Below are 22279 nucleotides of genomic sequence, written 5' to 3' on the forward strand. Positions count from 1 at the left end.
CATTTAAAACATTTTCCATGCACTATGTTCTTGGTGGAACAGTTAATGACAAAATAGAAACTTTGAAGTATTTACATTTTTGCTGCCACAGTATTTTGGTTCCCCAACCTTTCTACAGCACTAAAACTGGTCTGACACTGTTTCAATTCACTGTAATCTTCTTTGTTAAGCGGCATAAACACAATCTACATTGTAAAAGCGCTATAGAAATAAAGATTAATTGAATTGAATTTAAAGAGCCCATATTATGGGTTTTTGAAAATGCCCTTCCATGTAGTGTGTAACACAGCTCTAAGTGAAGTGAAATATCCAGCTAAGGCTTAAATCTGTAAGTGTACAGTGTTTAAAACTATTGATTCATCTATAAAAGAGTCGACTCATAGTGCTTCAAATGAGTTGTCTTGATAACGAGTCATTGTGTGTTTCGTGATGACGCGGCTACGAAACACAAGTAGTTGCACGCACAAGCCCGGGAGATTTGAAACCTGCGGCCCAGCCCACTAACAGAAAAAAAGTCACACACACACACACACACACACAGAGACAGAGACACACACAGACACCGGTCTAATGAAGTCACACTGTGCAGATGGAGATTATTGACAGTTCACCCAAAGATGAAACCTTAGCAATATAGCCTAGCCTTGAGCAGATCGAGAGCCTCTGGGAACTACCTGCTTACAAAGAAGACTTCATCAGTTTGTTAAAGGAAGGATCAGTAAAGACTGTCAGAACAAGGATCAGTGCATCATGAATCAGTTTCTTCCCCCATTTCACCAGTGTAAGTACGTGCGATTAAAGATTGAAGCTTTGTTACGGATGTAACTGAGGACGCGGAGGGTGAGGGAGGTGTCGCTGCCGCACTGTCTCTATTCTGGACGCGCCGGCCCTGTGTGTGTGTGTGTGTGTGCGTGTGTGTGTGTGTGAAAAGAGCAAGTAGACTGCTAGGAGATCTCCTCGCCAGTTCTTTAACTTTTTGCTTGATATAATAGTTAGTCGTCAGTATTTTCTAGTCCATCGTCTGTATTTACATTCACCCACTGGCTGCCAAAATCCACTATGAAGCGTGTATGCACTGTGACTACTTTTATATTGTTGATTATCTGCTCGGCATTTCACTCCGTCTCGCCCTGAAGCCTGTCAGTGTCGTCGACCAATCGCAGCAGGCTGTCATCGGTCCAATCAGCGCAAATTAGCTTCGCGCTGAGGAGGGGTTTGGGTACAAATGAATCGCTGAACGATTCATATGGGAGTCGCTGGGATAATTAGGTAAAAATAAATGCAGATTATAAGACCATCAAAGTGTTGTTTGACCTTGCATGCATATTAGACTGTTGTTGGAGACCCTTACAACCTAAATATGACCCTATTTCATCTATAATATGGGCTCTTTAATTTAATTTCATTTCTATACTAACAGGAATACTAATGTGAAGTGATGCCACATAAGAACCATTGCTGTATAAAAGAACAATGAAGTAAACATTTTATAAAATAATTGTTTTAATTAGTCTTCACCCAAGGGGAATAATATTTTAATAATCTGAAGAACTCTGTCATTTTAAAGAACCTTTGCAGAACAAAACTTTTCCATGGAGGTTAAAGATTAATATTAATGCCAACATAAAACATAGTGTATTTCAATGACATACTTTTTTCACATTCTAGTTCTATATATTATAGTACCAAATCCAAAACTAAAACTAATTTTACAAAATAACTTCAGATCATGGTGCACAAATTAGAACAGCACAATGAATTTGATACCAAATAAAATATTAAACAAACTTAATAAAAAGGAAATAATCAAAAGAACCATAAAAAATAATACATTAAGTTGAAATTGTGATTTTTGTAATCAAAATCATTTTGGAATCATAGTAAACTGCTATTTCAGAAGATATAAAGTCAAATACGACAAAAGTATTTTTATTATATGTCAAAAAATACTTTCTATCATACAAATATTTTCTATCATACATTTTCATGTTTGTTTGAACATAAAAACCAAGAATTTTATCATTTTATATGCATTCATTGCATAATAAAATCTGCACAAAAATCTGAACACCGAATGAAGTAAAATAAATAAATAGGTTTTTTTTTTTTCACATTCTAGACCGGTTTTATATTTATTATAGTACTAAAGCCAAAACAGAAACTAATCGTACAAAATACCTTTAGATTATTGTGCAAAATTTAGAAAACTTCAAAGAATATGATATTGCATAAAATATTAAATGAAATCTTAATAAAAAAGGGAAATAATCAAGAGAACCATACAAGTATTACACTTAGCTGAAATGTTGTGGTTACTCATTTTGAATGTAATTTTTGAATGTATTTAAATGTATTATCTTTTTATCATATGATGTTATGTGACCAGACTCTTATATTAATGAATATAACTGATAAAATTGTTTTGTTTAAATGCACCAAGACATTTTGTCCATATTTGATAAAAAATAGGTTAAAATCATTCACTTGTTGTTTTTTTGTTTTTGTTTTTTGTATTATACTGATTTATGCTGTGTATTACTGTTTAAATGTTTTCTTTATTTAGTGAGAAGTCAGTTTTAATAATCTATTTTTATACTTTGTTTCATAAAGTTTCTTTACACAACAAAAAATAACTGTTCACTGAAATAATCTTTAGTAACTTCTCTATGGAAAAATAATAAATAAATAAAATAAAGCTTTTTTATATAAAAGGCCATGAATTCAAATAATTTTCTTCTGTTTTCTCGTGATCTTAACATAAACAAGTGGCTCAGTGGTTGGCACTGTCACCTCACAGCAAGAAGGTCACTGGTTCGAGTCCTGGCTGGGTCAGTCAAATTTATATGTAAAGTTTTTATGTTCTCCCCATGTTCGCGTGGTTTTCCTCTGGGTGCTCTGGTTTCCCCCACAGTCCAAAGACATGTGGTATTGGTGAATTTAATAAACTAAATTGGCCATAGTGTATGTCTGCAAATGTGAGTGTATGGGTGTTTCTCAGTAATGGGTTGCAGCCTGAAGGGCATCCGCAATGTATAAACATATGCTAGATAAATGCACTCTGCTGTGACGACCCCTGATTAATAAAGAAACTAAGTTGAAGGAAAATGGATCAATGAATGAATGAATGATCAATGATCGAATGATTGTCAAGATCACAGTCATAATCGCAAGTAAACGAGTAAAAAAAATATATAATAACGCATATAAGGACTTCTGCAGTTTTAAGATAACAGACATGCGAGATACTGTTTGAATCTAAAAGATGAACTGATTTTAAGCTGTCTTAAGGCAAATCTACCTAATAAAAGTAGTTTTGCAATTTTATTTTATTAATTTTTAGCGAATGAATGTGAAAAATATGCTGTCACAGATCTCTGTAAACACAAACTTTCAAGAAACACCTTTTCCCCCAGTGAGATAATACTTAAATCATGTTTTCTTAGCTCATTCATTGGACCGTCCTCAATTCAAAACACAGAAAAATCATCCAATAGTGTCACAGTTCAGATGTGATCATGGCAGCAGCAGGCGACCTTAACATTGAAAACAAACAGCTCCTATCAAAGCAGTTCATTTTGACCTCCAAACACACAAAAAAACACATCAAAAGATATCAAAGAGGCCACAACTGAGGAAATATGAAAACAGAGCGCGCCTTTTTCTTTGTTTGTGTAAGGATGCTACAACAAACACTTCAGATCTGCGATATCGTTTTGTCTGGCCTCTCAATAGCATGTCTGTAGTTGTTGAAAGCCTCGGGCCATCAGATTAAGCTCAGCTCAAAACAGTACATCTGACCTTCAGCAGCCCCTCTTTTGTTTTGAGAAACTATAACAGGCATCATTTGAGAGCAATCAGTGTTAAACCTTTATAAAACAATGTTACTTAGAAGTTGCGTATATATACAGTTGCAAGCAAAATTATGCACCCTCCTGTGAAATATTGATTCAAATATTCCCCAAGTGCTATTTAATGGAGATATTTTTGTTCAATGCATTTTTTTTAAATAAGAGTTCAATAACTAGTTTCTAATAACCTATTTATTTTGTCTTTGCCATGATGACAGTACATATTTTACTAGTTATGTTGCAAGATACTAGACTGTAAAAACTAGACTTCTGTTTCACACAATTCATTCATGTTTTCCCCACTACAAATCGGTTTAAAACATAATATCTAGATAACTATGCTTGTAAAAAAAAAAAAAAAAAAAAAGAAATTAAAAAATAAAATACTTGCAGCTTATTACCAGGCAGCATAATATGCAAAATTAACACTGACAATATATCAGAATATATCATGCAATATACAAAGAAACATTACATTTATAAATATTATCTTGGATGTAACTACAATGTAATTACAATGTAACACCTCCGTAATTGCACACAAGACAAAAGTTTGTAATTACATATTACATCTTAGATGCGATTACAATGTTATAACCATGCAATTACAATGTCTTTACATCAAAATAAAAGTTTGTAATTACATATGAACTGCGTATATTTACATATAAATACACAAATACTGTACTTAAAATATACAAAAAAAACGTGTCTAAATCTTAACTTGGATGTAATTACAATGTAATAGCAATGTAATTACCATGTAATGACATAGTAACTACAATGTAATGACACAGTAATTGCAAACGAGATAAAATTACATAAGATAAGTTTGTAACTACGTGTATTTGTAATTACGTGTATTTACGTATACAACTATAAATAACCTAATGCTGTACATGCATTATATATAGAAACTTTACATTTAGAAATATTATCTTGGATGTAACTACAATGTAATGACACTGTAATTGCACACAAGAGAAAAGTTGGTTTATATATATATATATATATATATATATATATATATATATATATATATATATATATGCACACACACACAAATGCACACACGCGCACACGCACACGCACGCACGCACGCACGCACGCACGCACGCACGCACGCACGCACGCACGCACGCACGCACGCACGCACGCACGCACGCACGCACGCACGCACGCACACACACACACACACACACACACACACACACACACACACACACACACATATATATATATACATATATATATATATATATATATATATATATATATATATATACATATTTCATTTCAATCAAGATAAATAAGACTTTTTCCTGTGAAGATTTCCTTGCTCTGATAAAAATTATTTAAAAAAAATAAGCAAATAAATCACAGGAGAACTAATAATTTTGCCTTCAAATACATATTTTACATTAAACAATAAAAAAAAAAAAAAAGAAAGGATATTATCTTTTGAGTCCAGACGAAAAAGGTGACGAGTTCAGATTTTTGTGGGGAATCATAGAGGGTGTTAAACTGCTATTTCTTGCTTAAAGGATATAAAGTCAAATACAACAAAAGTGTTTTTATCATACATAGAAAACACTTTCTATCACACAAGTATTTTCTATCATTTATTTTCTGAAATGTCATGTTTTGAACATGAAAATGAGGCATTCTTTTCATGAAGCACACTTTTACATAATAAAAAGTCACAGGGTTTCACCGGGGGTATTTTAGAAATCTTTTTTTAATCTCTCGGTAATAAATGTTGCACATAATCAGGCAAATTATGTATGAACAAATCCCTCTTTAAAAACCTTCAGGATGCAGATATGAATGAAGCTCTGCAGTATGCTGTATGTAAAGTGGAGATTTATGACTCAGTGCATTGTCACTGAAATCTACAGAGGCAAATTGATAAAGTGCGACAAAAGAACCACTTGTGCATTGAATGTCTTCTTTACGTTCGACTGAATAAAATCTCAGAATTAACATATGCATGAAACACCCGTGCTTTTGCCTACAGTCTCTCATATGCAAAGTCACGGGCAGTGAAAAAGGGGTAATACCAAATTATTAAAATCACATTTGATGAACAGACCTGCCACACATCAATAGCTGCTCTAATAAATCGTATGTCAACTCACTTTTATAACATTTCTTGTGCACAAAAACCTCAATAATCTACTGAAATAAATCGCAATAGATTTATTCAAGATATATGAGCAATATTACACGAGTAGTAGTGCAAGATGGCTGTATATCGATACTAGTGGGAGGTGTGCATTGCCCTAGTGTCCCACCAGTGACAATATACAGCCATATCGCACTGCTATGACTGTGATATTGTGCTTATACAACAATTCGATGGCATAATCGTGCATATAAAAAAGAAAATCAAACACAGAGAATCTCAAAAACCTTTTTGCAAAAGGAACTACTTTCTTCCGCAGTTCATATCTGCAGCTGAGTGTCGGAATAGTAGAAACCGTTGCTACTTCACAAACTTCACTTTAGAACTTTAGTAATATCTAAAATGATGACAAAACAGGTGATTTTGCTGACATTTTAAGATTATAAGGCTGAACAGCATGAAATGCCATTAGAAGAATGGCTAACACTACCAGAATGGCAAGCAAAGGAAACACTACCAGATTACTATGGTATAAATACAACACTACAAAATACAAAAGAGAGAGATTGACTTAGAATGTCAATTACCTGATCTGTAATGATTTGTTCAGGTGTAGTTTGAAACGTACGCTAAAAAAATGCTGTTTTTCTCCCTTGAGGACTTATTAAACTGTCGCTATCTTGTGGTGGAACGTCAACCCTCTTTGCAGGCTAATGGCTGCCGACATGCTGATTCTCCAAAACGATAATTATTTAAAATAGGCAATGTCATTATTAATAAACTGCATAGTTGCAATCTTAACAACTACATTCTCACCAAAAAAGCCTCAAAAGTACATTATGTTGTCCAACAGCTGCAATATTTGTCAAACTGTAGTCCTCTACTTGCCACTCGTGTAGGTGCAGTAATACACAAGGGTGAAGAGGCTGTACAAGTGTTGATATTACTTTAATATCTCGTGGCTATCAGCCAATCAGATTCGAGAACCAGACAGAACTTTTGTATAAACTGTTATGTAAAACAGTTAGCATATTGATACTTTTAAGTATAAAACAAATAAAATAAACTAGATTACAATTAGTTAAAGTATATCAAATCTACTTTGTGAGTTTAGCATTTTTTACAGTGTAATCGAAGTATAAGAGCTGAAAAAAACGGCCTGCTAATTGATGAAAGTAAAGGCTAAATCCGGACTTGTTTGTTGAGTGTTTGAGGAAGACTCACCGCATGATGAAGACTCATCCGACTGATCCCCGCAGTCGTCATCACGGTCACAGCGCCAGTTCTCTGGGATGCAGCGTCCGTTGGCGCAGGGAAACTGGCCCGGCTGGCAGGTTTGGGCTGCGGGGAGCGAAAAGCGTGGATATTAAAGCACACCTGAGTGGATGCTTATTTAATCTATGTCCTGCGTCTCAAACAAAACACACAAATAAGGTCATCAAGAGTGTTTGAAAAGTTTGCGGCCTTGAATGATTCGTCACTTAAACATTTTTTTTAAAAGACTTAAAGATTTGTATTATTATTATTATTATTATTATTATTATTATTATTATTATTATTAGTAGTAGTAGTAGTAGTAGTAGTAGTAGTAGTAGGAGGAGGAGGAGGAGGAGGAGGAGGAGGAATAGTGGTAGAAGTAGTAAATAAAGTATTAAGTTTTTTTTTTGGCAAAATGGAAAAAAAACTGAAAATAATAATGACAATAAAATAATTTGTCAAAAATATTATTCTAGTGGTTTCAGACTACTACTACTACTACTACTACTAATAATAACAATAATAATAATAGAAATAATAATAACAATATCAATAATAGTAATAATAATAATAATAATAATGATAATAATAACAACAACATCAACTACACCAACAACAACAATAATAATAATAATAATATTAACCGTATTATTATTTTATTCTTATTATTATTAGTAGTAGTATTATAGCCTGATTTATTTATTTATTTACTTAATATTTTTAAGTTAAGTCCAAAAGCCTTAGATGACTAGTCATATAAATAAAAGTACAAACTATGTCAATTTAAAATAATAAAATAATAATAATGAATTGCACATTCTCTAAATAATTTAAAACATGATGACGATGATGATGATGATAGCAATAGTTGTAATGTTACTACTAAGGACGCGTGTAAAATACAACACAATACAAAACTTTGTTTTCAGACTTGCATCTGAATTATTTCTTGCATAATAGCATGATAATGTCCCGTTATGTTCTGGTGTTCCTGTGTTTGTTGTGTAATGTGACTTCCCAGTGTGTTGTTCCATGTGCTCCTGTGTTATTCCATGTGCTTCTGTGATTATCATGTGCTCCTTTGTTCTGTTTTCCCACCACTAGTTTTATGTGTTTCACCTGTGTTCCTCCCCTGTGTGTTATCAGAGTTATTATGCCCCTGGTATTTATACCCCTGCGTTTGTTTAGTTCCTTGTCTGGTCTCAAACGTCATTCTGAACATAATTCCTGAAGAACCCTGTTCTCCTATATGTGTATGTTCCAGTGCTTGTAGTAAGTGTCTTTGTAAATAAATATGTGCTTTCCTGATAATTCCTGCGTTCTAGTGGCTTTGTGAAAAGTTGAAGCCTGATTGTGAGTCGAGACGTGTGTAACTCCTTACAAATTGACAAAGACTAATAAAAGAAAATAATTTTACACAGACCTTATTCAGCAACTAAACACCCTGGTGTACCAGCCTGATCTCACAAGAAAACGTAAGTATTTTACGTTTTGTCAGTTTAGTGGTTAATTCGTAGGAATTCGTACGAAATTCGTACGTAGTTCAGTCGTACGAAATTATACGATTTTACAAAGGAGGCGTGGCACCTATCCCCACCTCTAAACCCAACCGTCATTGGGGGATGAGCAAATCGTACGAAAATGTACAAATTAGATCGTACGAATTCATACGAATTTGCCACTAAATCAAAAAGTTACGAATTGCCGTAAGATTGTGTTGGGTGTACATATTACTTTTTAATTACACTTTATTAAAACTTGGGACACTAAATTGATGGTTCAACTTTAGACAGTTAGAATTCCATGATTCACCACATAAAGGGTTTGAAGTTATGTTTCTTGTCTGTCTTGTGAGGTTCTTCTAATACAAACAGCCATATCATTCCTCAAGAGCCTTTCCTACTGTCTTTGAACAGATTTTATTCTGGTTCATAACCTGTTTTCAGTCTCACAGACATATACTATACAGAATTACAATATTGCAGAACACTCTTAAGTACTCTCAAAAAATTACTTCACTGCGGTGGTACCTTTTCAAAAGGTACACATTTAAGAGCATAGAACTGGCATGGACGTGTCCTAACCAATATTCACCAATTACTGAAATGTCACTACCAATAACATATTTGACTTCAAAATAACTAATGCTTTGTCAACCCTTAGTAACCTACACGTGAGTCATGTTCTTTACGAATTTAATGTAAATCTATTAACCAAGGCAGTGCAACTAATTCAGTCAATTTCAAAAAATCAAAATTCAATTTTGCCCTCCATGATTATGAAAAACAATTCTCAGGATAAAACGGTTAAATTGCATCACACACCTCTCTAAACTTCTTTACATTCATACCTCCTTAAAGCCTAATTGCAGTAAAATCATGCAAATTGACTTTTGCAGCATGGGACGGGATTGTTATTTGTATTATTAAGTGTTTATTTTATATTATTAAGTACTTTATTCATGTTTTTAAAACCGCAAAAAGAATTCGCACAATGCCTGCGCTCTAATAATAATAACAATAATTCATTTTATTTGCATCAACAGCCAAATCAGAACAAATTAAAACAATTAATAAAATGATGCCAAACAAGATTTTAAATGCATGTTGCTCAAGTTGCTCAAGGGATGTATGTCCTCACTAATGTCAAGAGCAAACCTACACTTTTGACTTCCATATTGAACCTCAAAAGTATATATTAGTACCTATACATTTTTAGAAGAACACTTTTGTACTTTTTAGGTACTAATGTGTACTTCAGTTAAAATACTTCAGTTTCTATTTAACATTTGTCTAATTAACAATATATATTTTAAAGAAAATTGAAGAATATTGTGTACTATAATAGTATTTTCGAAAATATAATAAAACACTGAAAGCAGCAAAAAGGAATAATAATAATAAAAAAAACAGTTTGTAGCACAAAATCTTAAATATTGCTTCATTTTATATAATAAATGTTTTATGTTTACTTTTTTTAAATCGAAAAACATCTTTTTAATGATATTTAGGCGATAACAAATTCCAGATTTTCAGCATGACCCTCCTCTTTTGGAGCCACAGCACAGTATTTCTCTTTTTCTTCCAAGCTTGAAAGCCATCTGGATTTGTTTTCACCTTGTTCAGGTCTGCTTCCAGTCTCAGCCGTGATATTGAGTAATCGCCTTCAGAGATAAACCCTTAAGTCCATGACATCCAATATTACAGTTTGTGTCTTTCCTGAAGGACTTATGAATGGCCGCGCTGTTCAAAATCTGTTTCTCTCAACATCTGGCGTCTATGAACTGAACTTAACCGCGTTACGAAGACACGGATATGGTAAATATAGATCCCAGTGGGTGAAATCTCTCAGCAGGATTCAGAAACTTTTTTGAACCGTTTTAAACTGCAAGAAACTCCAGATGCAAGCATGTGGCGAATGTAAAGAACTGACGAGTGAACGGTTGAATACACACAACATGCATTTTTATGTTATTGATCGTAGACAAAACTGTTTTTTTCATGCACCTGTCAGATTTGGGATTTTTTTAGCTTTTAAAGCGTTTTCAGTCTTATGTAAAGAAAACATCCAAAATACAATCCCAAGTGTTTCTTTTGTTGGACCATTTTCAGTTATTGTGTCTGTAGATTTTAATTATTACACCAATTTTAAAGGCCATTTACTCAAATTAAGTTTTTCTTTTTTAACTTTACAGTTTACATACCCCAAACTGCAAAGTTGTATTCATACAGAATATATGGTGCCATGTGCTGCACAAAAGGAACAGTACTTTTTTATTTTGGAAATAGACTCAATTTACAACTCTCCTAGAATAAAACAGTTGTACCATTTTTGAATCCACTTAGCCAATATCCGGGTCAAGCAGGAACATTTTTAACTTAACTTAGCATAAGTCATTGAATCGGATTAGACCATTAGCATCCCACTAAAAAAGGAAAAAAAAAAATTAATTTTACTATTTAAAGCTTGACTACTTTTGTAGTTATATTGTGTACTAAGACCAACAGAAAATTAAAAGTAGCAATTTTCTAGGCCGATTCAGGAACTATATGCTCATTACAGCGTAATAATCAAGAAACTTTGCTGCCGTACCATGGCTAAAGGCAATTATATATTACACATTGCCTGAAAATAGTCCTCAGCTCCAACATCCATACTTGCACCACCTTTTAGAATCTTGTTTCATTGTTTTAAATGGTTAAAAGAAGAAAACCACAACAGGAACCTTAAATTAAAAATTTTAAAAAAGAGATACATACACGGATTACTGATGAAAAAAGTAAGAATTGTGAACACAGAATTTCATAATTATAAAAAAGTTGTCACGGATTGGTCAGGCTCTCACGATCCCCACTCACGAAGATCACCATCACCTGACTTCTAATGAGCACACAGCTGCATCACATTCACGAGCACCAGATAAAAGCACAGCACTCCAGTCGCTCATTGTCCGGGCTCGTCTCGACGAAAGCGGACAACTGAGCGACCACTCAGCGTAGTCATCCTCAGCTAAAACAAACGATTTACTTACCTGTTCTCTTTGTATTCCTCCTAGTCTTCCTGGTCCTCCCGAATCGTCCTGTCTTCCAGTCCTTCCAAGTCTGTGTCATCCTCTGTCAGCTGTATCTGGTGTGTGCTGTCCATCCTCGTGTATTCCTGTTACCCAGCCACGGAGGAAAAGACCCCAACATCATTCCTGATCCTCCTGGCTATCCTTCATGTGCTCCTTGTTGTCATTTAATAAACACCCTAACGTTTCCTTACCTCTGTCTCCTGTCCGCTTCATAACAGAAGCCCGGACCTATAACGACGACAACATGAGCACCCCCGATCACTTTCAAGAGCTGGTGGACCAGTTGAAGCGGATTCTACAGCCACCAGCTCCACTTTCCAACGCACCACCAGCACCGAGCACTTCCGCCTCCACAGTTTCTTCTTCGGCCCTTCCTTCCAGTCCCATGGCCCGACCAGCGCCCTACTCAGGCGGAGCGGGGGAGTGCAATGGTTTTCTGTTACAATGTTCCCTCATATTCGAAATGCAACCTTCTCTATATCCCACAGATAAGTCAAAGATCGCCTACATCGTATCACTACTCTCTGGACCTGCACTTAAATGGGCTGAGACGATCTGGAACCAAGCCGGGCCGGTCATGAATTCCATCACTACCTTCACGGAGTATTTCAAAGAGGTGTTTGGACGTTCTGATGGGGAAGTAGCCGCTGGAGAGCAGCTGTATCATCTAAAGCAAGGTACTCTATCTACACAGGAATATGCTCTCCGGTTTCGCACTCTAGCAGCTGCAAGTGGATGGAATGAGAGATCGTTGTTGACCACGTACCGGCTCGGCTTGGAACCCACTCTCCGAATCCAGCTGGCCACATTAGATGATACTATGGGTCTGGAGAGATTCATCCAACATTCTCTCCGATGTTCCGATCGTCTCCGTTCCTATCAACAGGACACCATCACCCCCTCGTCTGCACTCCTCCAATCGCCTGAGTCAACAGCCTCTCCAGAACCAGAACCCATGATAATAGAGTCTGGAAGACTGACATCAGCGGAACGACAGAGGAGGCTGACCCGGGGTCTGTGTCTATACTGCGGTGTCAGTGGACACACCCGTATGGAGTGTCCCCTTCGTCCCATTCGGACTTCAGTGAGTGTATTCAGTACGAATATTGAACAATGTAAACCACTTACTACCACCGTACAAATAACTACTGCCTCTATTTCTCTCCTTGTCACAGCCCTCATCGACTCCGGGTCAGCAGGGAACTTCATCTCCCAATCCCTCTGTCGTCAACTCCACCTACGTACTGAGGCGTCCTCGCATATATACCAGATACAACCGATAACCCAGTGCACTCGATCTTCGACCCGTATCCATCGACAATGCGAAGACATCCTTCTTCAAGTGGGGTTGTTACATCAAGAGAGGATTCAATTTCTGGTTCTGGAGGGTGCAAATATGGACATCATTCTAGGGCGCCCGTGGCTGGTGAAGCACGATCCCATCATCTCTTGGGGCACAGGAGAGATAAAGAAATGGGGATCTGGATGTACACCTACCTGTTTTCCAAATCTCCCTCTTCAAGGTCGGAACCCCATTTCTTTGTTTACAACATCGGTCGAGAGTCCTCCTGAGAAGCAGTCTATCCACATTCCTAAGGAGTACAGCTCCTTTCATGATGTCTTCTGCCCCAAGAGAGCTTCCCAGCTACCGCCGCATCGGCCATGGGACTGCGCGATCGACCTAGTTCCAGATGCCCAGTTGCCAAGAGGTAGGATCTACCCGCTCTCGCTTCCAGAGAATCAGGCAATGGAAGATTACATAAGGGAGGCTCTGAGTCAGGGGTACATACGTCACTCAAAATCACCAGCCGCCTCAAGCTTCTTCTTTGTGGCCAAGAAGGACGGAGGGCTGCGTCCATGCATCGACTACAGGGTCCTAAATAACGGTACAGTAAAATACCGATATCCCCTTCCTCTGGTACCAGCCGCTTTGGAACAGCTCCGAGAAGCTAAAGTCTTCACTAAATTGGACCTCCGCAGCGCGTATAATCTGATAAGAATACGTGAGGGGGACCAATGGAAGACAGCATTCGTGACCCCTACTGGCCACTATGAATATGAGGTCATGCCTTACGGTCTGGTCAACGCCCCCTCCGTATTCCAAAACTTCATTCATGAAGTCCTCCGGGAGTTTCTTCACCACTTTGTAATAGTGTACATAGATGACATCCTCATTTACTCCCGGAGTGAGGCCGAACATCGCCAACACGTTGCGGAGGTCCTACACACATTGAGAGAACATCACCTCTACCTCAAAGCGGAGAAATGCTCATTCCACCAGAAGTCGATTCATTTCTTGGGATACATCATTGACCAAACCGGTATACGTATGGATGGGAAGAAAATTGAGGCTGTTCTATCCTGGTCAGAACCCACTTCCATTAAGGAGCTCCAGAGGTTTCTTGGGTTTGCTAACTTTTATAGACGGTTTATCAAGGACTACAGCAGGATTACATCACCTCTCACTAATCTCCTCAAGGGTAAACCCAAAGGACTGGAGTGGACCAAAGAAGCAGCCGCAGCCTTCCGCCTTCTTAAGAAGGAGTTCACAAGGGCCCCACTCCTGACTCATCCTGACCCAAATCTTCCTTTCGTGGTGGAAGTGGACGCATCCACCACCGGCGTCGGGGCAGTATTATCCCAACATCATGATACACCGCCCCGACTGCATCCCTGTGCCTATTTCTCTCGGAAGTTGAGCCCGGCGGAGCAGAATTACAGCATAGGAGACAGGGAGCTTCTAGCAATCAAGCTAGCCTTGGAGGAGTGGCGTCACTGGTTGGAGGGAGCCAAACATCCGTTCCAGGTGATCACAGATCACAAAAACCTCCAATATATCAAAGAGGCCAAGAGACTATGTCCACGTCAAGCCAGATGGTCACTTTTCTTCTCACGTTTTGATTTCTCCATTTCCTATCGTCCAGGACCCAAGAATCTAAGAGCAGACGCTCTCTCTCGTTTACACGAGCATCACGATCATGAAGAACTCCCAACGAAGATTCTTCCCGAACACATCTCCATTTGTCCGATCACCTGGAACGCTCCTCCAGTCGTTGCCACTCCGGAAGCCCCTGCTCCGCCGGGATGCCCTCCTCATCGGCAGTTCATACCACCTGAACACCGGGTAGATCTGATCCACTCCTTACATACCTCGCTAGGCACTGGACATCCAGGGATCAACAATACTCTCTCGCTAGTATCCCAACGATTCTGGTGGCCAAACATGGCAAGGGATGTGAGGCAATATGTTCAGGGCTGTAAGGACTGTGCCCAATCCAAGAGCCCACGTCATCTACCCGCTGGAAAGCTCCATCCCTTGCCGATTCCGAACCGTCCCTGGTCACACCTAGGAGTGGACTTTATCACTGACCTCCCTTCGTCAGAAGGTAATACCTGTATTCTAGTCATCGTAGATAGATTCTCAAAGTTTGTCAAACTAATCCCTCTGAAAGGTCTTCCCACAGCCTTTGAAACAGCCGACAATATCTTTAATCAAGTCTTCAGGTCATTGGTATTCCAGAAGATATTGTGTCGGACAGAGGTCCACAGTTCATCTCACGTCTATGGAAAGCCTTCTTCAAGCTCCTAGGTGTGGCCGTCAGCCTCTCTTCTGGATATCATCCCCAAACCAACGGGCAGACAGAGAGGAAGATTCAGGAGGTGGGACGGTTCCTGAGGACCTTCTGCAGTGGTCACCAGAGCTCCTGGAGCCAGTATTTGGGCTGGGCAGAATATGCCCAAAATTCACTGCGGCAACCCTCCACCGGACTCACGCCATTCCAGTGCGTCCTGGGCTTCCAACCACCGCTCTTTCCCTGGGATGGCGAACCATCTGATGTCCCCGCAGTGGATCACTGGTTCCGGGAGAGCGAGAGAGTCTGGGACGAGGCTCATCAACATCTGCAGAGGGCAGTCCGTCGAAGCAAGGTAACCGCCGATAGAAGAAGGTCTGAAGAACCCAGATACACACCCGGACAAAAGGTGTGGCTATCCACCCGGGACATACGCATGCGACTGCCCTCTCGCAAGTTAAGTCCCCGATTTGTTGGTCCCTTCACCATCGTGGAACAGGTTAACCCCGTCACCTACAAACTACAATTACCCTCTCACTACCGTATTCACCCTACATTCCACGTATCACTCCTGAAACCCTATCACGATCCTGTTCTTCCCTCCACAGAGCCTGACCACGAAGAGGAACCCCCTCCTCCACTGCTCCTAGAAGAAGGAGCCGTCTACGCAGTGAAGGAGATCTTGCGTTCCCGACGTCGTGGTGGCCAGTTGGAGTACCTGGTGGACTGGGAAGGGTACGGCCCCCGAAGAAAGGACATGGGTTCCCAGAGCTGATATTCTCGATCCTAGTCTCATGGTGGAGTTTCATGAGAGCCACCCTGAGTTCCCAGCGCCTAGAGGCAGAGGGAGACCACCACGGCGTCGGAGGTGTCGGCCCTCAGGAGCGGGCCCTGGGGAGGGGGGTACTGTCACGGATTGGTCAGGCTCTCACGATCCCCACTCACGAAGATCACCATCACCTGACTTCTAATGAGCACACAGCTGCATCACATTCACGAGCACCAGATAAAAGCACAGCACTCCAGTCGCTCATTGTCCGGGCTCGTCTCGACGAAAGCGGACAACTGAGCGACCACTCAGCGTAGTCATCCTCAGCTAAAACAAACGATTTACTTACCTGTTCTCTTTGTATTCCTCCTAGTCTTCCTGGTCCTCCCGAATCGTCCTGTCTTCCAGTCCTTCCAAGTCTGTGTCATCCTCTGTCAGCTGTATCTGGTGTGTGCTGTCCATCCTCGTGTATTCCTGTTACCCAGCCACGGAGGAAAAGACCCCAACATCATTCCTGATCCTCCTGGCTATCCTTCATGTGCTCCTTGTTGTCATTTAATAAACACCCTAACGTTTCCTTACCTCTGTCTCCTGTCCGCTTCATAACAAAAGTAAATAAATATGAATGGCACACAATAAATACAAAATTGAGACATGAAAAAGGTCTGCAATATGACATGTGAACTCAGAATGCATAAAAAAAAAAAAAATAATCGAAATTCTGAAAAATAATCTGAATCAGATGTGAACTTAGAACTCAACAAAACAAAACAAAAATCAAAAACTCAAAACTCAGAAACTAAGAATTTAAATTGTGCAGAAATCTAAGATAAAATTTGTAAAATCTAAGATAGACTCCCAGTATTTGTTAAAGAGCAGCTCAAGCATTCTTTAAAATATCTACTTTTCAGTTCAATGTAAAATTAAATACAAAAGTAATAAAAAAGAGCCTCTGCATTTTCAGCACTTTTTTAATTCTGCTGTGAAAAAAAAAAAAAAAAACCTGCAGGTGTTTCAATAACCTCTGAAGGTCAGCTTGTGCTGCTTCTGAACCAAGAAAAGAAAACCGGAACGTACAGCCGAACAGGTGCAGATTTAAATAACAGACCAGAAGTTTGCTTGTTTACCTGTTTTATGCATATTGCCTTAGAAAAAGTAACAGACTCAAATATGAAACCCACACATGGTGATATGAATGAATGATGCTGCAGTTGGCAAGAAAAGTAAGTTCTTGTTTTTTTAGCAGCAATGCCTGAAGTTCTATTTTTGGATCACATTTCCAGTAATTGTGTTGAAAGATTTTACCTTTTCATTATAGGTATGATGTGATCCACCCTGTTAATGAGAATATTGCCCTATGAGGTAATTTAATAGCAAATTTCTTGGGACAAATTATATGGTTAGCATTACAAAGAAAACAATAATTAGTGGATGATGATGAGAATAATAATAATAATATTGTAAATAATAATAATAATAATAATAATAATAATAATAATAATATCCAAAATATTTTTTGGAGGATATAAATTAATATAGGGGCAAAACCTTATTTTGCTTTTATATTTAATTGCAATATTTATATTACTAATTTATGGATGATCATGATGATGATAATGATCTTTAATTGTAATATTTAAACTTCGACAAATTATACAAGCATAACAATGCATAATAATAGTAATAATATAATAATAATAATAATAATAATAATAATAATAATAATAATTAGATTAGATTAGATTCAACTTTATTGTCATTACACATGTACAAGTACAAGGCAACGAAATGCAGTTTCGGTCTAACCAGCAGTGCAATAGCAGCAAGTGCAGGATACAGGCATAAGTTATAAAGTGCAGTTATAGAAAAACTATGGTAATATTTACAGATGGATGTACTATGAACATTATATACAGGTTGTTTTAGCTATGAACAGATTTACACCTTCTACATTCTTTAATATTTTAAAATATTTATAAAATGTAAGAATCCAAATGTCTTGGTTGATGAGTAAAAAACTAATAATAATCAGAAAAATTTTTATAAAAATAGATTAAGTCATTAATAATAATAATAACAATCTATTTAATTGTGCAACTGCAAAAAAAATATATAAATAAACGTATTAATGATATATTATAAATTACCATATAACATAACCTTTAATATAATTAAATCCATCAATATTTGTTTACAATATTAATAATTACATATCATTTAAAAAAATACCTCTTCCGACATAAAAACCTGATATTCTTAGCAAAATGTTTTTTTTATTTTTATTTTTTATTTTCTTATTTTAATGTAAAATCCAAAAGTTTGCTTGTTTATTCAATTTCTTAATTTTCCTTAGATATAGCATGAATGAATGATGCGGCAGTTGGCAAGAACGGTTTAGAAATGCCTGACGTTTGCACTAATTGTGTTGATAAATTTCACTTTTTTCAGTAGGTGTGTTTTGAACTCCACTAATGAGAACGTTTCTATCAGAATCTTACCAAAAAGTCTTGATCTTAATGATCTCACTAAGGTTACACACTTCAGCGGGCGAAAATGTGCAAAACCTTATTTTATTTATGATTATTTCTTGTTTTCAGCCTTGCTATTCCAGGATATTTAATTACCAGAGTTACAGATTTTTTTCTCCTTCATTTTCCGGATTAATTAGTTCCCTCAAGATGTCAATTTGATATTCCAGGTTGGAACGTGACCTTGTACTCGAGGCACCTTTGAAGGCAGAATCAAGTTCAAATCACGTTTATAATCAAGAAATATGAGCATTTACAATGTGCTTTTTTAAATAATAATAATAATTAAAAAATAATATTTGTGTTAAATCTGTCATGACAACAACTTGGGGAATTAATTGTCCATGTGTTAATTAGTGGAAGGTAAGATAAAGGATTTCTTACGTCTTGTTTTGGATGCAAAGTGGCATTTTCCGCCACAACAGAATAAACTATATTACAATTTTAGATTGCTTATGCCCTTAATAGGGAAGAGCAAATTTCAAATTAAAATATAATATTGTCTAGTTCTGTTATAATCAACAGACTTCTGTATTTGTACCATATATTAAAAACAAAATTATACATGTTGTGGATGGATGGATGGACGGACAGACGGACGGACGGATGGATGGGACAACAAAACAACTGATAAACACAATAATAATTTGGATGGATGGATGGATGAATAAGACAACTGATAAAATAATAATAGATTGGGTGGATGGATGGATGGATGGGTTGGAGCAACAAAACAATTGATAAAAGAATAATTGGATGGATGGATGTATGGATGGATGGGACAACAAAATTGATAAAAGATTAATCTGATGGATGGATGGATGGATGGATGGATGGATGATGGATAGATGGGACAACAAAGAAACTGATAAAATAATAATTGATTGGGGTGTCACGGTGGGGCAGGTAGCTTGATCGCCTCACAGTAAGAAGGTCGCTGGTCCGAGCCTTGGCTGGGTCAGTTGGCATTTCTGTGTGGAGTTTGCATGTTCTCCCCGTGGGTTTCCTCTGGGTGCTCCGGTTTCCCCCACAATGTCCAAAGACATGTCGTATAGGTGAAATGGGTAAGCTAAATTGTGAGTAGTGTATGTGTGTGAATGAGTGTGTATGGATGTTTCCCAGTGATGGGTTAAGGCTGGAAGGGCATCCTTGCAAAAAACATATGCTGGATACATTGATGGTTAATTCCACTGTGGCGACCCCAGATTAATGTACGGATTAAATCGAAAAGAAAATGAATGTATGAATGAATGAATGAATGATTGATTGGATGGACGGAGAACAAAATTGTTAAAAGAATAATAGGATGGATGTATGGATGGATGGAAGGGACAACAAAATTGATAAAAGAATAATAGGATGGATGGATGGATGGAATAAAAAAATTGATAAAAAAAATTATAGGATGAATGGATGATAGACAAAGTAAAGCAAAGAAAATTAAAGAAAATAAAATAAAACAAAACAAACAAAAAATAAAAGAGAAGAAAATGACAAAAAACAGAAAAAAATAGAGAAAAGAAAATAAAGAACAAAAAGAAAAGAGAAAGAAAGAAAATAATCTAAATTAATTAAACCCCAAACATTCCATATTATCGGCAATTATAAATGTACTCTCAGTCTGAAAAGCACTGGAATTAATTTGCACCAACCATCTTGAATTTATGAATTGCAAGCTGGCCCGAATTCTCCATCCTCCTTCACTATTCTCCCAAACAGTTTCCATTGATTTCCTCCAAATTCTCCCTCTAAAGATTAGATTAGAAAAACTGTATTACGCACAAAGGGGAACTTTGTCTCTAGGCTATCTAAATTAAATCGACTGCTGCCTGTTGGCAAAATGTGTGAAAATTTGTCTCCAGCCCTTTTATCAAGTGTTACAATACAACTCTGACAACATGATGTGGCTTAAACACAGCATCTTTACTGCAGTATTGATGTCTCGTAGACAAGGAGTCAAACTGATCTAAAGAAAACACCCTCAGTGGGGGCTCGTCCGGGAATGTCTACTAGCGATTAAGACCACAGGATGTGGTTTAGTCGAAAAGGAAATGAGACACTAGACCCAGATAGTAGATTTGATGGATTTATGGATTGATTGGCTGACTGACTTTTAGTTGATTCATTGAATAGTTGTTTGGTTGGTTGTTGATTGGCTGATTGATTTAATAGTTGTTTGGTTGCTTGGTTGATTATTTAAATAGTAGTTTGATTGATTGGTTGATTAATTGAATAGTTGTTTGGTTGGTTGATTGCATTATTAACTGAATAGTTGCTTGATTGTTTGATTCATTAATTGAATAGTTGTTTGATTGATTGGTTTGTTGATTTATTGAATAGTTGTTTGGTTGGTTGATTGATTAATTGAATAGTTGGTTGGTTGATTAATTGAATAGTTTGGTTGATTGGTTGGTTGATTAATTTAATAGTCGGTTGGTTGGTTGGTTAGTTGATTGGTTAATTAGTTGGTTGGTTGATTAATTGATTAGTTGTTTGTTTGTTTGGTTGGTTAATTGCATTGTTGGTTGGTTGGTTTGTTGATTGATTAATTGAATAGTTGTTTGGTTGGTTGATTGATTAATTGGATAGTTGGTTGGTTGATTATTTGAATAGTTGTTTGGTTGATTGGTTGGTTGATTAATTGAATAGTCGGTTGGTTGTTTGTTTGGTTGATTGGTTAATTAGTTGGTTGGTTGATTAATTGATTAGTTGTTTGGTTGATTGGTTGGTTGATTAATTTAATAGTTGGTTGGTTGGATGATTGTTTGATTAATTGAATAGTTGGTTGGTTGGATGATTGTTTGATTAATTGAATAGTTGATTGGTTGATTGGTTAATTGGTTGATTAATTGAATGGTTGGTGGGTTGATTGTTTGATTAATTGAATAGTTGGTTGGTTGGTTGGTTGGTTAGTTGATTGGTTAATTGATTGGTTGGTTGTTCAGTTGAATAGTTGTTTGGTTGATTGATTGGTTGGTTGATTAATTGAATAGTTGGTTGGTTGGTTGGTTGGTTGGTTGGTTGGTTAATTGCATGGTTGGTTGGTTGGGTGGTTGGCTGGTTGGTTGGTTGATTGACTGATTAATTGAAAAGTTTGTTTTGTTGATTGGTTGGTTGATTAATTGAATGGTTTGTTGGTTGGTTGATTGCTTGATTAATTGAATAGTTGTTTGGTTAATTTGTTGTTTGATTGGTTAATTAATTGCATAGTTGTTTGGTTTCATTGATTAATTGAATGAGGGATTGGTTGGTTGGTTGACTGATTGGTTGACTGACTGACTGACTGACTAATTGATTGATTGATTTATTGATTCAAATCCTGCTGCGGAAAACATCCCTTGAACCAGTGTTTCCCTTCCCTGTTCCTGGAGGAGTCTCTTCAAAAGTTCTGATGATTTGAATCAGGTGTATTTGAATAGGAATAGGTTGAAAATTAGTGCTGTTGGTGTGCCTTCAGGAACAGGGTTGAGAAACATTGCCTTAAACCATGACATTTCCACCTTCCACTGACTTTGAAAATTAGTAAAAGTCTTCCCCATTGCCAACACAAATAAATTTAACTTGCTTTCATTACTACAGTGAACATTGGACTAGTTCTCAACAAAGG

At 37.1% G+C, this 22279-nt stretch overlaps 1 protein-coding gene across 1 annotated transcript in view; it reads right to left on the minus strand.

Annotated features, from left to right (window-relative positions):
- The window catches only part of lrp1ba (low density lipoprotein receptor-related protein 1Ba), a 407482-nt gene that overhangs the window by 275307 nt on the left and 109896 nt on the right, over positions 1 to 22279 (minus strand). The window contains 1 exon segment of the mRNA XM_056448564.1: positions 7198 to 7314. Coding sequence (XP_056304539.1) covers positions 7198 to 7314 — 117 coding nt within the window.

Source organism: Danio aesculapii, chromosome 22 (genome assembly GCF_903798145.1).
Source record: "Danio aesculapii chromosome 22, fDanAes4.1, whole genome shotgun sequence".
Classification (NCBI taxonomy): Eukaryota; Metazoa; Chordata; class Actinopteri; order Cypriniformes; family Danionidae; genus Danio; species Danio aesculapii.